The 16,164-nt window shown below is 40.0% G+C and overlaps 1 protein-coding gene across 1 annotated transcript; it reads left to right on the top strand.

The window, feature by feature from the left end:
* Positions 1 to 6,493: 6,493 nt before the first annotated feature.
* LOC308418569 (heterogeneous nuclear ribonucleoprotein C-like) lies at positions 6,494 to 7,405 on the top strand (the record flags this gene model as incomplete). Its single annotated transcript, XM_080913954.1, has 1 exon — positions 6,494 to 7,405. Exon 1 carries the CDS (start codon positions 6,509 to 6,511, stop codon positions 7,403 to 7,405), a length of 897 nt encoding a protein of 298 aa, XP_080770080.1. The 5' UTR covers positions 6,494 to 6,508.
* Between the last annotated feature and the right edge of the window lie 8,759 nt (positions 7,406 to 16,164).

Raw genomic sequence — 16,164 nt, 5'->3', positions numbered from 1 at the left:
TGAATCCTGGAAGCATTACTCCTCTCTCTTCTTTCTTTCCATTATTACTGAAATAATACAATATTTTCATGAAGATATTGAGGGCAAGAGGTCTAATTTATGCCAGTCCTGTTTCTTACAGATGCCTTCCCAAATAATCTAATTAAATGACTAGAAAAGTGTGAACAAGGTGGTGGCTATATTTGAGTAGGCAGCAGTCAGTAACACCTGTGTTGCCCACTGTTTTAGAAGTCAGTTGCCTGTTCTGTAAGAAAAGAATTACATTTCTACTCTTTAAGCTTTATTTATCTTTTTAATGATTACTTGTAGCTATTTATTGGGTTTAATTTGACATTTTGATGAACATATAATTATCAAGTTCGAATATTTAGCAGATATTCTTAGTGCCTATATTACTCTTTGTGACAATAATTCTAAATTTTAGCTTTTGTGTAATATTCACTAAAAAAGAGTGGGAGTTGGCTTATCCTGTACTTCTCAACCTTCCCAATTCTGGGATAGATACTTTAATACAGTTCTTAATGTTGTGGTGACTCCCAACAATAAAATTATTTTTGCTGCTACTTCATATTTTTAATTTAACTACTGTTATTGTAGTGGCTATTCATGGTTGTCAACTTGACTATATCTGGAATGAACGACGTATTGGGAGGCTCACCTTTGATCCTGATCTTGAGGCTTAGAGGCTTTGAATCTTAGGACACTAAAGCAAGGGGATCTCTGCGCTCAAGGTCATCTGGGACAAAGCAAGTCCCAGATCCAGGTGTGGTGGTACACACCTTTAATCTGGGACACACCTTTTGTTGGAGACCTACATAAGGACATTGGAAGAAGGAAGGCTTTCTCTCTTTGCCTGCTTGCCTTGTGGAATTGGACATCTGATTGATCCTTGGACTTTCAGCTTCTGTGGACCATTGTTGGGAAGTTGGACTACATAGTGTAAGTCACCAATAATTTTTTTTACTATATAGTTCCCATAAGTTCTGTGACTCTAGAGAACCCTGACTAATATACATGCCTTGCTCATCTGTGTTGGGAAGAGCCAGGAATTCCCTTCAGGTGACAGGGTATCGACAGGGAGACCTAATACAGTTATGAATTGCAATATAAACATCTGTGAGTTTTTGACACTCATAAGTGATCCTTGTGAAAGGGTCATTTGAACCCCCCCCAACACACACAATGGGTTCTGGACCCACAGATTGAGAACCTCTGGCTTAAAACAGGTGAGGAATAGGGCTAGAAAGAAGAGCTAGGATTATGGGGGTTCATTAAAGGAATAAGAATGGATTTGAGAGAGATTATTAAAGGAAGAAAAACAAAGGCTTTAAGTGATGGGTAGTGATGGTACATGGCATCTTAGTGGAGGAGAAATCTGTGAAGGGTGAATGTATAGTTACAAGATCCTGTGGGTTGATGTTAAGGCAATACCTGATTGGGCAGAAGAGAGATAGTTGGGGAAAGGTAAAGGAACAGAAGTGGAGGCAGGAGGCAGAGAGGAGATTGCTGTATAATCAAGATGGAGCTGGAGAATTTAGTTCCAGGTGAACTTAATTGGCGATAGGTAGATATGGATATTTTTAAAGTTTTCTATATAGTCTTTTTACTTCATATAGAAGGGCAGTTTGTCCATTGGATGTGATCTTATTGTGTAGAGGGTTTGCCAATTGAGAACTTAATATATAAACCTGCTTGGAAAGATACTGGACTTTGGAGTCATGTTTGTGCTGGGCAGTGGAGGAAAGGAACACGCTGGGGCAGTTGTATCCACCAGGGACAGAAGCAACAGGGCATGTGGGATGAAGAACCATAAACGCTGGAATGTGGTGGTGCAGGTCTTTAATCCAGCACTTGGGAGGCCGTGGCAGTCAGATTCCTCTGAGTTCTAAGCTCCGGAGAGTCCAGAGTAAGTTCATTTGACAGCCAGGGCAGAAACCCTGTCTTCAAGAAACAAAGAGAGACAGATGGACAGACAACAAAGGGAGAGAGGGAAGGAGGAAGGGAGAGAAGGAGGGAAACAAAGAGGGAGAGAGGGAAAGAAATAGGAAGGGAAAGAGGGAAGGAGAAAAAAAGGAAGGAAAGGTGAACCGTAAGCTAAGTGTGTTATGTCTAGACCCACAGTTCACTTACCCAGTCACAGGAAGATAATGAACTTGCTCCTAGTATTTAGGGACATTCTTGAATTTTTTTCTCTGTACTTTTGATACCTCTTTTCCTCTTCAATAAAACCAACTTACCAAATTCAATCTGCAAAGGTTAAGGCTGTTTCTCATTACTAATTAGCAGGAGGAAGCCCTCTGAAAACTGCCAGTTTAATATGGTGAATTGCAGTGGGCAAGTGAAGAAACGCTTCCACTGGGCCTACGAGGCATGAAATAAGGGCTGCTGAACAGTTCTGCTTAGTTCAAAAGCAGTTTGATTTGATGACAGAAACTGATCACTAAGAGAGTCTTTGACATGACGCTGGAATTTAGGCGTATTCCCAATCCTCCGGCTCTATCAATGATTAAATCTCTCTAGATAGGGGTGTGGATATAAGAACATCCCTAGACATTACAGCAATGGGGAGGAGACTGCAGTATGTTCTTTTTAAATTAATGGGCATGCTAAAAAGTTCAATATCTGGTACTATAACTTACTGCATTGCACCTGAACATTTGTAAGGAAGTGAGGTTTGATGTGGCTCCCAGTTCTGAGAACTGCTAAATTCATGTCCAAGAACAAGATACTAGCATCTGCTTGAGATTGGGCAAAGGCCTCATTACTGAATTCCAGCATGGCACAGGGTGTTACAGATGAGACAGAGCCATCTGCTCTAACAAGATTCTGCTTTAATGTTATAAAGCCACCTATGCCATTATGTGGGTCACCCCTTGTGATCTCATCTTATCCTAGCTACCTTTTAGAGACCCCCCTTCACCAGATAGTATTATTAGCACATAATAGGGAAGATTTGGTTTTCAATTTATAGTTTCTAGTGTTCACCCATCAACCATAACTATGGCCACACACACTGAATTTTTATTGGTTGCCGTTGGCGTAACCATGATGGGCCTGTGCAGGCAATGCTGTCCTGCCTTTCTCCCACCATTCAACATTTGTCACTGTACCTTGATGGCTGTGGTGACAAGAAATGCTTATTAAGATCTGTGTGTTTTACATGACTTTTATGGAGTTAAGCAGAGCCTAACAGATGCCCAGCTAGATCAAAGATCATCATGGGGGATATCAGCATAAAACTGGAGAAAATAAAGCTAAAGAGAACTCTTGGGGGGGGGGGGAGTCTTCAAATTTAGGATGACAGCCTTAATGTAGTTACCAGGGCCCGGAGAAGAGATAGTCAGATTTTGTAAATAAGCAGTCTATTGCCTTTCCTTTAAATCAATTCAAGCAGGTATTTGCAACTTATTGATCTCCACAAATGGGTAAACACTATTCAGTCTTATATATTTTGATGGCATCTTTGATTTGTATTTGGAAGGAATAAAGGGAAGTGGCCACTGATTCAGAGATGGCTATAGAGCAGAGGGTCTGTGGTGTTTAGATGCTAGTTTCCACCTTCTTTCCTCAGTCTACCATTTGTGCTTCCACCTCATTTTTTTTTTTTTTTTAAATATCACCTCTATCCCCACCAAAGAGAAATTAATTTGTGTGAAGGAAGTCCTTTTGGAAAAGGCAAGTATCTGAAAATACCCTGTCCTTCCTACACTGATGTAAACAAAACTAGGTCGATCAGCTTATTTTCCTTAACAATTGGGAAATGTCAGTTAGAGTGAGGACTCTGGCACCTGGAGACAGACGGGTTTCAGAGAAAGGGAAAGTGAGGGGCAGGTGGTCTGAGAGGACTCTTAGGATGCTCTGGCCATGTTTTGACCTCTGGATATGTTCCTAGGACATAAGAAAATTCTACTTAAAAGTGTTAGAGAGTGATAGATAGGACACACATAGTCTCTTTTATGTTTCTTATAACTTGAGATTTTCTACTCCTCAGTGCTGTGATTAGGAAAATCATCAAGGTTAAATGATTGCAAAGTAGCTTCCGATACTTAAGCATTTTTAAACCACACAAGCATGAAAAACGATATTCTCATGCAAAGCAATTTTCAGCAGCATAGTTTTCAATGCTGTAGAAAATAAAATTGTAAGACAGACACATTAACATATACATACAAGAAAATTTTGCATATATGACTACATAATATATAGGTACAAATATAATATACATGTCTGTGGTATGTGTGTGTGTGTGTGTAGATTCAAAGAGAAACAAGAGATAGGGAATAGAGAAGGGGGCAAATGTTAAAGCTTATGAGTGTGACTTGAAAGGAAAGGTACCAAGCAGCTCTTTACACTATTCTTGTGAACTCTTAATTGTAGCGATAATTTTCCAACCCGAACAAACCCATTAAATGAAAACACCAGTCAGTAATTAGGAATACAATTAAAGCGCCTAGACTGGGCAGAATCCCACTACTCTCTCTATTCCCCAGCTAAGAGACTCCTTTAAACTTGCTGTTTCTATGCCACGTGTTCTGTCCATCCCTTCTCCTTTACTCCCATCTCCTGACCCCCTTGCAGGTCCTCTCTCTACCTCCCTTTCCTCCTGCCCAATAACTGGTTCTTTTCTTTACTTAACAATTAAAAATGCGAAGGTACAAATGCAGTCACCTCAAGAGCACAAGTAGACAGCCCTTCACGAGGAAGTGGAACTAACATTAAGATAGGAACAGCTTCAGGACAACCTACATTTCCCTTTCCTGGGCTAAATCTCTGTTCCTCTCCTTTATTTAACAAATAAAAATGGGAAGATACAACTGAAGTCACTTCTTGAGCACGTGACTGGATAGGCCCCAGGGGAAGTAGAATTATCATTAAAATAGGAATAGCTTCTGGACAATCTACACTTGATATTTGCCCTTCTGTATGCAGTAAACGAATGGCTGCTGGTGATTGCCTACTGAGATCCATGCTACAAGAAGCATGTAAATATCAAAGTCTTCATTTACCATTTGTAAGTTGGAAAACCAGCATGGCATTCTAGTTTGATTATTGTCAAATTCTTTTCTGTTCTAACTATCCTTAGGCCTAGGCCTGGAGGCTTTTAGTCTATACAATGGAATCTTCTAAGCTCACTGATTCATTCTGTCTTTTCTCTGCTTCTGACTGAATTGCTATGTCTGGTATCATACTACCTTTGGAGATATATTCTACCCTTCTGGCTCCTTGTTCTCTGTGTGGTTCTGCCTTCCTGTGCCTAGGTTGTTTGTTCTGTAACCTATCTTTGTAAGACTGTCATACACACCCACCCAGCACACCACCATTTTTCTCTTACTGCTCTTAAGTTACTTCTCTTCCTTTGCTGTTCTCCCGTGAGTTGGGCATATACACTATTTCTGACTCTCTGTCAAACCTTTGATTCATCATTTCATCTGCCCCACAATTAGACGTCACTTTCAAACATGGCTGCTTTCTTCTGTAAACCTTACTTTATTGTTAGGGGTTAAAAGTGAATTCTAAGGTAAGGGCATGTCTATATTTCAGCTTTGTTTGAGTATCTGCAAAAAGTGTTCATAATTTAAGTTTTATGTTATAGACCTAAGACTATCTTGGCTATATTTATTAAAAATAGCCATTTACTTCTAGTAGATTATTTATATGCACATATAGTCTGTCTACATATTTGCGTTTTGGCCAGATCACATCTTTGGATGTGATCCCTTGCCAGGGCAGCCATATTGCGGCGCTTAAAATTCCCCAACATATTAATTGTGCTATTTGTAATGGTTAATCCTGGTTGTCAGCTGACTACATATGGAGTGAACAACAGAAATGGAGAGCAACGCTGTGAACTAGATTTCTAGGCTGGAAGACACAGCTTTCTGACCTGGATCTTACATAGGATGATACCTGCTTTTCATCCAGATCTTGAGCCATAGTGCTCATGAAAAGCTTAGGTTTAGGCAAGTTAGTGTATGCCTTTAATCCCAGGAGATTTAGACAAGCAGATCTCTGAGTTCAAGACTAGCCTGGGACGGAGCAAATTCCAAATCCAGGTGTGGTGGTACACACCTTTGATCTCGGCCACACCTTTAATCTCAGCCACACCTTATGCTGGAGGCCGAGATAAAAGCAATGGAAGGAAGACTCTCTTTGCTTGCACTTACTTGCCAGCACATCTACTTGATTCTTGGACTTCCCATTCATAGCTGCCTGTTTTGGAGCTAAACTGCAAACTTTAAGTCATTATAATAAATTTCTTTAATGTGTAGAGACATTGCATAAGTTCTGTCACTCTAGAGAACCCTGACTAATACACAATTTTTTCCTTTTCTTTGTAAGGGTGTTTCTGATTTTGTGAAGAGACAGAGCGAGAGAGCGAAGGTCCTGTGTATCCTTGTAGCTCCAGCGCCTTGGTGTAGACCCGCAGTAGGAGAGGCAGTCTCTTTTCTCTCTCTCCTTCTTCTTACGTGATCTTTCAGCTCTGTGAGGAACCTTATCATCAAAGGAGATGGCTAGCAATGTTACTAACAAAACAGATCCTCAATCTATGATTTCCCGTGTATTCATTGGGAATCTCAACACTCTGGTGGTTAAGAAGTCTGATGTGGAGGCCATGTTTTCAAAGTATGGCAAAATTGTGGGTTGCTCTGTGCATAAGGGCTTTGCCTTTGTCCAGTATGTTAATGAAAAAAATGCCCGAGCTGCTGTCGCTGGAGAGGACGGCAGAATGATTGCTGGTCAGATTTTAGATATTAACGTGGCTGCAGAGCCAAAAGTGAACCGAGGAAACGCAGGTATGAAACGACCTGCCTCGGAGATGAGCGGTTCCTCATTCGACTTGGACTATGACTTTCAACAGGAGTATTATGACAGGTTGTATAGTTACCCAGGACAGGTTCCTCCTCCTCTTATGGCTCAAGCTGTGGTGCCTTCCAAACACCAGCGTGTGTCGAGGAACACCCCACGAAGGAGCAAAAGTGGATTCAATTCGAAGAGTGTTCAACGGGGATCTTCCAAGTCTAGAAAGTTGAAAGGTGATGACCTTCAGACCATTAAGAAGGAGCTGACTCAGATAAAACAAAGAGTGGATTCTCTGCTGGAAAGCCTGGAAAACACTGAAAAAGAACAAAGCAAACAAGCAGACTTGTCCTTCTCTTCCCCAGTAGAGATGAAGAATGAAAAGGCTGAAGAAAAACAGGGCAGCACCTCCCTGAAGAAAGAGGAGACTGAAATGAAGATGGAGTCTGAGGCAGTTTCAGATGTCTCCGCTGAGGAGGGGGACCTGTTGGATGATGACGACAATGAAGATCAGGGGGATGACCAGCTGGAGTTCAAGGGTGATGAAAAAGAGTCTGAGGAAGGAGAAGATTTCAGAGACAGCCCCAAGGGAGAGGATGACTCTTAAGCACATAGTGAAGCTTGGAAATCCTATCCTGCTATTTATTTACCTAGGCACTTGTGAGAGATCAAAGTAACACCAGATCATCTCCCTTAGAATCTTTGCACATTCTCACTGTTCTCCCTCCTTATCCTTCATTAATTCAGCATTGCCCTGTGCCTGGTTCCATTTTCATTTCCTTTGATGCTCCTTAGTAGATTCATTAGCTCTCACCCTGTAAGTTTTGCTTTACTTTTGATACCTCTTTGACTTAAACAATAAAAAGTTGTATGGTTTTCATCAACTATCTCCAAAATAATCTCCTGTTCTGCAGGGAGTACATTTCTTCCCATTCATAGTTTCAGGAGTTGCTTCCCTAACTGCAGAGGCAGTTTGCTTGTAACCCCGAGAGCAGCTTTGCATTCGAGGTGTGTGTTTTCCCTCACATGGTGGACTGTAACACCAATGTAACCATGTATTTTTGTGAATGGGAGTTCGCATGTCAAATGCATCTTACAGGAGACTAGTGTAGTAGTCTTAATATTTGTTTTCTAAAGTTATACTATGGGTTATTTTTGTGAACAGACTGATGTTTGGGATCTTTTTCCTCTAAAATAAACAATTCTTTGTTAAAAGAGGAAAAGTGTTTCTGTGTCTTATTTTCTATTAATATATTGTTTCAGAGGAATGTCCATCTATCCCAACTCTACGGGATGCAGGACAGTAGGAGACAGTTTTGCTAGATGGTGGTGTTGAAATACTAAGACAATGAGATAAAAGTATAAGCACATGACCCAACTCTCCTCTGCCACTCTCTCAAAGCAGAGCTAGTGTGGTCAGTGGAAAGAGGACCACTCAGCTTGGTTACTGTAGCTGTATGAAATGCTGTAGGTGAGACTCAGTATTACCAAGTCTAGGGATGTTGGAAGTCAGATCTGTGAGATAAAGATGTGGATGTGTGTATGCCTGTGTTTCTATGTATGTGGAGGCCAGAGAGGTGCCTCAGGTCACATTCTTTTTTCCTTTTTTTTTTTTTTTTTTTTGGAAGATAAATTTTTTCAACAGGGTTTCTTAATGGGATTTAGGGCTAACTAATTAATCTTCAGTGACTGGTCAGTAAGCCACAGGGATTCTCCTGTCTATGCCTCCTCAGCTCTGGTATCATAAGCACAGACAAGTATGCTTTCATCCTTGATTCTGGGAATATGACTTGGGTCCTCTTGTTCATAGAAATCTTTAGTGATTTATCTCCCTAGCTCCGAGGTTCTGACATTTAAAAATATATTTATTTAATTTATAGGCCTGTCTGTGTGTCTGCTTGTATTATCTACATATACAATGTTGCCCATGAAGGCCAGAGTGTGCTGTTGTCTCCTGAAACGGGAGACACAGGTGATAGAAACTGAATTCAAGGCCCCCTGCAGAGCAGTGAATGCTCTTAACCGATGATGAGCTTCCTTTTCTGTCCTGCTTCTGAGGCATTTGATATTTAAAATTAATTTATAAACTTCTAAATTATTGTGTGAGCCAATATAATGAAGACCTGATAACCTTATCTGGGGGTTTGCTTCTAACTACGAACTCTGTTATTGGTCTCAAGTTCTCCTTTTATGGATTGAACCTACAGCCATATATTGTATATATGACTCTTAATGTGAGAGAATTTAGATGCAAAACTCTTAAAGGGGCAGTCAACATTAAGGGATGAGAAGGTAGGACTATGGTGTGACTACTATATTTAAAAGAATTAGAAAATATGAGTACCATCTGTGTACACCTGTAATATGTGCAGTATATACATTGAATGTATGTAAATGTACATCTCTGCTACATATAAGGGGTGATGCACTCAAGCTGTGTGAGTTCAATTATTTGAAAATTCTGTGTTGCTATGCTGGTTTATTGAGCATGCTCTGTGATGGGACACACACCAGTAGGGCCACTAGGCAAGAGAACTGTCTTTTCAATTGGTCTAATAAGCCCATAAGTCTTCCCATCTTATGCAAGTGTCCTGGTTAAACTCTTTCTCCACCATTACTGACATTTTCCTAGTCATCTGTATCCTCAGCTCTAAGAAGGAAAGCCAGTTGAGTCTTGTGTTTTTAGCTAAGTACATGTTATACAGAAGAGGCTTTGGATTGGAGGGGTACTTAAGAACTGTTCTGCATATGGGCAAGTGCATGGGTGCCATGCCATAGAACAGTTTTTGAGCGCTGCAGGTTTCTGTTCTCTGAGCTCTGACGTCCTTGTCTATGTCCTGAGTTCCTCATTTGCCGTCACTGCTATGTGTTTTCTCCTACTGCTCATACCTGTCTACCCTCCATGTCTAGCTCTCAGACATACTTCTCACCAAAACAGTGCTTTATTTTTATTTCACAAGAAAAATCACTGCTTTCTATGTGTTCTCAGGTCATGTCCATGGTTTCTCGCTGAATCTGAACAGATCTATGGAGTAAGAGTCATAATTACATGTATATTCTACAGGAAAAAAAAAGACTCAAGAGAATACTGAATATAGCTCAAATAATATATGTAGCAAAAGGGGAAAAAACAGAGAGAAAAGATTCTAGCTCTCTCCACTCTAAAGCTTCATCACACCCCATTGAGGGGATAGTAAGCTTCTTCGACTCATGATCTGATTGCATTTTAACAAATAACAGATGATTGACTAGATCATACTCAATATTTCATTGCTGTCTAATGCAGAGAGACAGAGCTAGAGAGACAGAAAAAGACAGACACACACACACAGGAGAGTGAGGAGAGAGATCATTTCACAACAACTTTGAGAAGTATTTTTTTCCTGTTACAGCAACTACAAGAGCTAGGTAGCAGATGGATAGCCTAGTTTCAGAAGGACAAAGTGATGTGCTCAAGACTATACAGCTGGGAAACAGAACTGAAATCCTTCTCCAGATCTGAATTTAATCTACTGCACAAAGTTCCTCTGTGATCTGTCAGTCTCCTCAGGCCAAAACCGCAAGATGGAAATGAACTCGAAGAGATCTTCCATTCTTCTCAGTAATTATCTACTTTATCTTAGCAGTAGGAGGATAGCTTCACTTTGCTTCTAATTTTAGGAGAAAATGTAGCTGTAGGTAGCACTGACCATTCAGCAGCATGGTGCAGTGCAGCCAATACCAGAGTTTTCTTGGTGCTACAATTCTAGAAAAAGACATGTTCATAATCGAGAAGTGACTCAGTTTATCATCTTATAATTTACCTGGTGGGTCTGGCTAAGTAAAGTCTGGCTAAGCATTTCTTTTATGAACAGATATCTGTCTACCCAGAGCTTGATCCCTCAGATTTTATGTGGACAGTCCTATCTCACAAACACTGAGTACGTGTCTTAGGTAGGGTTTCTAGTGATTTGATAAAGATCATAACCAAGAGCCACTTGGCAAGAGAAGGGTTTATTTATTTACTTACTTCTTTACTGTTTACAGTTCTCAGGTTATACTCCATCATTAAGGGAAGTCAGGGAAGAAACTCTTCGTAGGGACCTGGAGGCAGGAGTTGAAGCAATAGTCACAGAGGATCACTGTAGACTGCTTTAGTTCTTATGTTTTGTTCAAGCTGCTTTTTTATTCAAACTATGATGATCTGGCTAGGGGTAGCACCACCCGAGTGTGGTGGGCCCTTCCATATCAGTCATCAATCAAGACTTGTCTGCAGGCCAATGTATGGTGATATTTTCCATATTAAGACTCCTCTTCTCAGATAACTCCAGGTTGTGTCAAGTTGACAAAAACTCGACCAGAGTAATGCCACATGGGAGAGCTGGGTACATCTGCCCCGAAGCCTCAGTGAGGTTCCTGTAAAGAGACCTTCAGTTTATTAATAATGTCTGCCCAGCAAAGCAATAGAAAAGTGAGCATTGCAATTATGGTTCTTCAATACTGGATATTTAAAAATGAGAAATAATGCGTTTGTTATTTAATTCTGGTGGCATTGTATCCATTAGCAGCAGAACTCAAATTAAAAACTGAACAATTATATCCATTGCTTTTGGGAAAAGGACACGAGGAAATGTGTGTTTTTTCCTTGGGCTAGGCAAAGTTTTGAGAAATCATCTCTCTTTTTATTGTCACTCAGAAAAAAAAAATCTATACAAATCTTGTAAGGAACAACATTTCATTTCCTGTTGGACAGCACAGGTGGTTTGGAGTAGAGGGTCAGGATTTAGATATAAAATGTTCCCAGATTTTAAGCCAATATGATTTAGCTACACTTTGAAGCTGTTTATAAAGTTAGCTGTTGCACAGTTCTGCAGTAAATATCATTCTTTTTTCTATATGATGTGGCTTTATTTCAAATGACTCACAGAGCTGTTCAAAGGGAAACATGATTGGCAACTTCCACACAAATTACTTGTTCCCTTCTTCCTCAAGACATTTGCTCTTTGTGAGATTCTCCCCCCATGCTTACGAGATTTTTTTGCTTTAAGATAAAAGCGACACTTTCATTCTTTACACCCTGCATTCTCCTACAAAGGACTCCAGAACAGCGGGAAAACAAATAAGCGGAAAATGACCTTGCTTCTCATGTAGATACTGAGGTTGGAGTTGAAGATACTCTTTTATATTCGTTTAATGGGGCTGAGAAGGGGTTCATGGAACAGAACTGGGTGTTGCATGCAGTAGGCAGCCTTCCCCTAACTTCTCAAAGCCTGGTGGGTAAACATCAGCCACAAACTAAGTGTAGCTGGGTAGACATGTAATTAAACCAGGTAGACTTTGCTTCTAAGCTTGGCTTCATTATTAATAAGCGATATGACCTTGAAAAATGTGATGATTGCAAGTTTCAGTGTTTTCATCTCTTCCTCCCAGATAACAGCCCCTCCACCATCTCGAGTTTAAATCAACTCTAAAATCCACAAAGTCATAAAATGTCAGGTTTCTTTCCCACTGATGTCTTTCTGTGCCCTGCATATAGAAACGGTGCTCAGTAAATGCTTGTGAGAGAGGATGAGATTCTCAGTATAGTTGTCAGCTTAGCAAAGTCCAAAAATGATAGTTACTTCATTATTATCATCATTATTATTATTATTATTATTATTATTATTTTCTCTATTATTTCTTTATTATTTTCAAATTGGCCTCATAGGAACTAAACAGCCCACATTACTGACAGCCTATTTCTTCTGTTCCCTGTAGCTTTATTCTCTTAAATATTTCAAAGTCTTTGTTAGAGAAATTTCAATGACAAATTTTAAATACGTGTTGAGTGCAATCATTATGTTCAATGTCAGCAGCTATGCAAAAAAAAAAACTTATAAAAAGAATATATTTGTATTTTCAATAGGAAAAATAGAGGCTGACATTTTTCACTGTGCAAATCTTAATGACCCAAATCATTTTCTTGGTCAGACTTTAACAGCTCAAATTATGGGGAACTTAAAAAAAAAAATCTCTTCCATTAACTCCTTAGTCCAAGTTTGACACACCTTTGCAATATGAGTTCATTGAGTCTCTATTTTAATCAGAGAAGACAAAACTGCACTGAAGTTTATCAACAGTTTTTTTCCTCTTAAAAAATTTGTACTTCTCTCATACTATGCATCCCAAATGTAGCTTCTCCTCCCTCCACTCCTCCAAGATCCTCATTTCTCCTCTCCCCCACATCCAATGCTACCCTGTGTCCCTTTAGTAAGTGCAGGCCTCCCAGGGATATCAACAGACTTTTCCTGTTCCTTTCAATTAGAAAGCGTGAGTTTTTTACAAATTTTTGATGCTCTTCTGGTACCTTGTGAAATTGCTGCTTTCAGCCCACTAAGAGTGAGATTTCTGTTCAGGAGAAGGCTCCTTTGGTTAACTACTCTTGGCCAGAAGAGACACAAGGTCAAAGTGGAAGTTAGGGCCAACACAAAGGGTAGGTCTAGAGACTGTAGCCGGTCTCATTCTAAGAAGACTGCAGGTTTAGGGCCAGAAAGAGGCTGAGATGCCAAGGCACTGTGTAAAAAAGTACAGGTATTAGAAAAATACTGAATGAAATATCAACGTACACTGGAGATTCCTGGGGAGGAGGACAAAATAGAGATGTAGGCTGTATTAGTTACTTTCCCCAAGGTCGTGACAAAATACTTGACCCAAAGCAAGTTAAAACTTGAGGGTTTGTTTGGCTCACATTGAGGGGATACATTCACCATGGCAGGAAATATATAGATAGCATTATAAAGATTAGGACACTGGTCACATAGTTTCCAACATTAGGAAGTAGAGAATATCGAATTCTTGTACTTAGCTTATTTTCTGTTTCTCATGAACTCCAAGACACTAACCCATGGAATGAGGCTGCCTGCACAGCTTGGGCTTCCTATCTCAATGAATACAATTCAGAAAATCTTTTATTGACATATCCAGTGATTTCTCAAGGTAACTCTAGGTCCCGTTGAATTGATGATAAATAAAAACCATCACAGGTAGAAAGTTAAAAACAAACAAACAACCAAAAAAAAAAAACCCAAAATTAAAACCAAGCACTCTTTTGACCTTTTACAAAAGTGACTAGTTATCCAATGCTCACATTACATTAAGGTGACAGTAACACTGCCATTTAACTGTACCCTTAACTCCACCTAGGATTGTGATCACATGGTAGGATTTATCAATGGGTTTAGTTCATACTTAGTACTGATTAAGTTCTTTACTAACTAAATATAGTAATAAGCAAAAGGCAGTCAAATGAAATCACCTTTAAAATAAACATGAAAGGTGTGGTGGTTTGAGTAAGAATGGGACTTCATGGGCTCATACCCTTGAATGTTTGGTCAGCAGGGAGTGGAATTCTTTCATAAGATTAGAAGGATTAGAAGGTGTGCCTTGTTGGGGGGAAAAGTGTCACTGGGGATGATAGACTTTGGGGTTTCAAAGCCAGGCCTAGTATTGTTCCCCCTTCTCTTTCAGACTGTGGATCGGGAGGTAGCTCTCAGTTACTTCAGCTTCTGCCAGCTGCCATACTCCCTGCCCTAATGCCACGGATTGCCTCAGTTAAATGTTTTATTTTATATGAGCTGCCTTGGTCATCCTGTCTCTTCACAGCAACAGAACAGTAACTAAGACAAAAGGCAAATATTCTATTTTAATATTACTTGGAAATTTTATGTAATACGTATTTTCAGGTCAAAGGTATGTTGTGAAGAACAACTCACAGACTCTCTTGTGGTTTGCGTAATGTGATGTGTGTGTGTTCAAAACACACATATACACATACACACACACACACACACACACACACAGAGAGAGAGAGAGAGAGAGAGAGAGAGAGAGAGAGAGAGAGAGAGAGAGAGAGAGAGAGAGAGCATAAATCTGTGGTTGCATTGCAACAGAGGTATGTAGGTTCTGGGGATTGAACTCAGGTCATCAGACTTGGCAGCAGCTGCTTCTACTCTATCTCATTGGCCCTAATGCTATTTTCATTCTTTTGAAACCAAATCCTAAAAAGGGGGCTTCTTTTTAAAAGTAACACAAAACAGAAATTGTACATGTTTATAAAGTACCATGCTAAAAAAAGATACACGTACACATTTAACTCGTGTGAAACACAGGTATCCCCTCAAGTGGTTATTATTTCTGTATTGTAAAAGTATTCTAAGTGCTATAACAATATACAATATAGTATTGTCACCTATATCACACTATTGTTTAGGAGTACATCTACATTTTTGCCCCTATCTAATCATAACAGTGACCATTGAACAACCCGACCCATCTTCTCTCCCTTCAGTCTCTGACAATCACCATTCTTCTCTGAACTTCTATAAAGTCAGTGTTGTAGATGCTACACATGATTACGATCACAATCACATGGTACCTATCTGGTATTGCATGCACAGCCTATTTCACTCAACATTTCATCCATCCACCTCTCCCCCTGTCAATACCGAGGGCATTTCCATGGTCTGACTGTTGTGAAGAGAATTCAATAACTACTGAACTGAAGTTGCCTGTTTATACACCGATTTTATTTCATTTTGATATGTGTCCGGTACCAGACAACTGAATCATGTTACAGATACACTTCCTTAATTGGAACATGATGCAAGATACAAAGCAGTGCCAGTATGTGATCTTGCTACTGAGGAAATCTACCATCCCAAATGCTACCTAGACAGAGATTCATCTTCTTCACATTCTAGTTGCCTTAACCAGACAAACCACCCCCTTGCCCACGCTGTTTCCACTATATAACTACTAGAAAGCCTAAGAGCAGTGACAGGAAGTTGAGATATATCCAAAGATTTGCCTTCAGGTTTCCAGATGCCAGTAGCTAATTACAGCTGCTAAACTCTTGGTAAGCCTTGAGGTCAGGAGCCAGAGTATCAAAGGGTTTTACAGCATCTGTCCCCACACTGTGTGCTGCATGCCCCTGCTGTCAGAGAAGACTGCCTCTGCTCTTCCCTGTTCTTTATCTTGCTGCGATCATGGATGATCATGGTCACTTGCAGCTTAGATGGTGGAAGCAGGAGGGAGGTCTACATGTTCTTTCGTGTCAGCCAAAGATATAACAGACACTACCTCTGATCCATAAACAACGAGAATTCTTATTAACATGATGTTTTTTTTTTTCTCTTGTACAGGTCATTTAAGAATATCAGCTTAGGTTAATGTGAATCACTGCAACTTCATGGATGTGTTGAGGGAGTCAAGGTTTGTGACCTTTTCCCCAGTGACTTAAGAGTTTTATTCCATGCACTGAGAGGGGTAAACAAGTCAAGGGAGTCTCTTGTTTCCCATGCAACCTTTCCCTAGTTGCAAGGGGGAGCCATACTCTGGATCTGTAGACCT

Source organism: Micromys minutus, assembly GCF_963924665.1.
Source record: "Micromys minutus genome assembly, chromosome: 3".
Taxonomy (NCBI): domain Eukaryota; kingdom Metazoa; phylum Chordata; class Mammalia; order Rodentia; family Muridae; genus Micromys; species Micromys minutus.
This window is presented reverse-complemented; position numbering and strand designations above follow the sequence as displayed.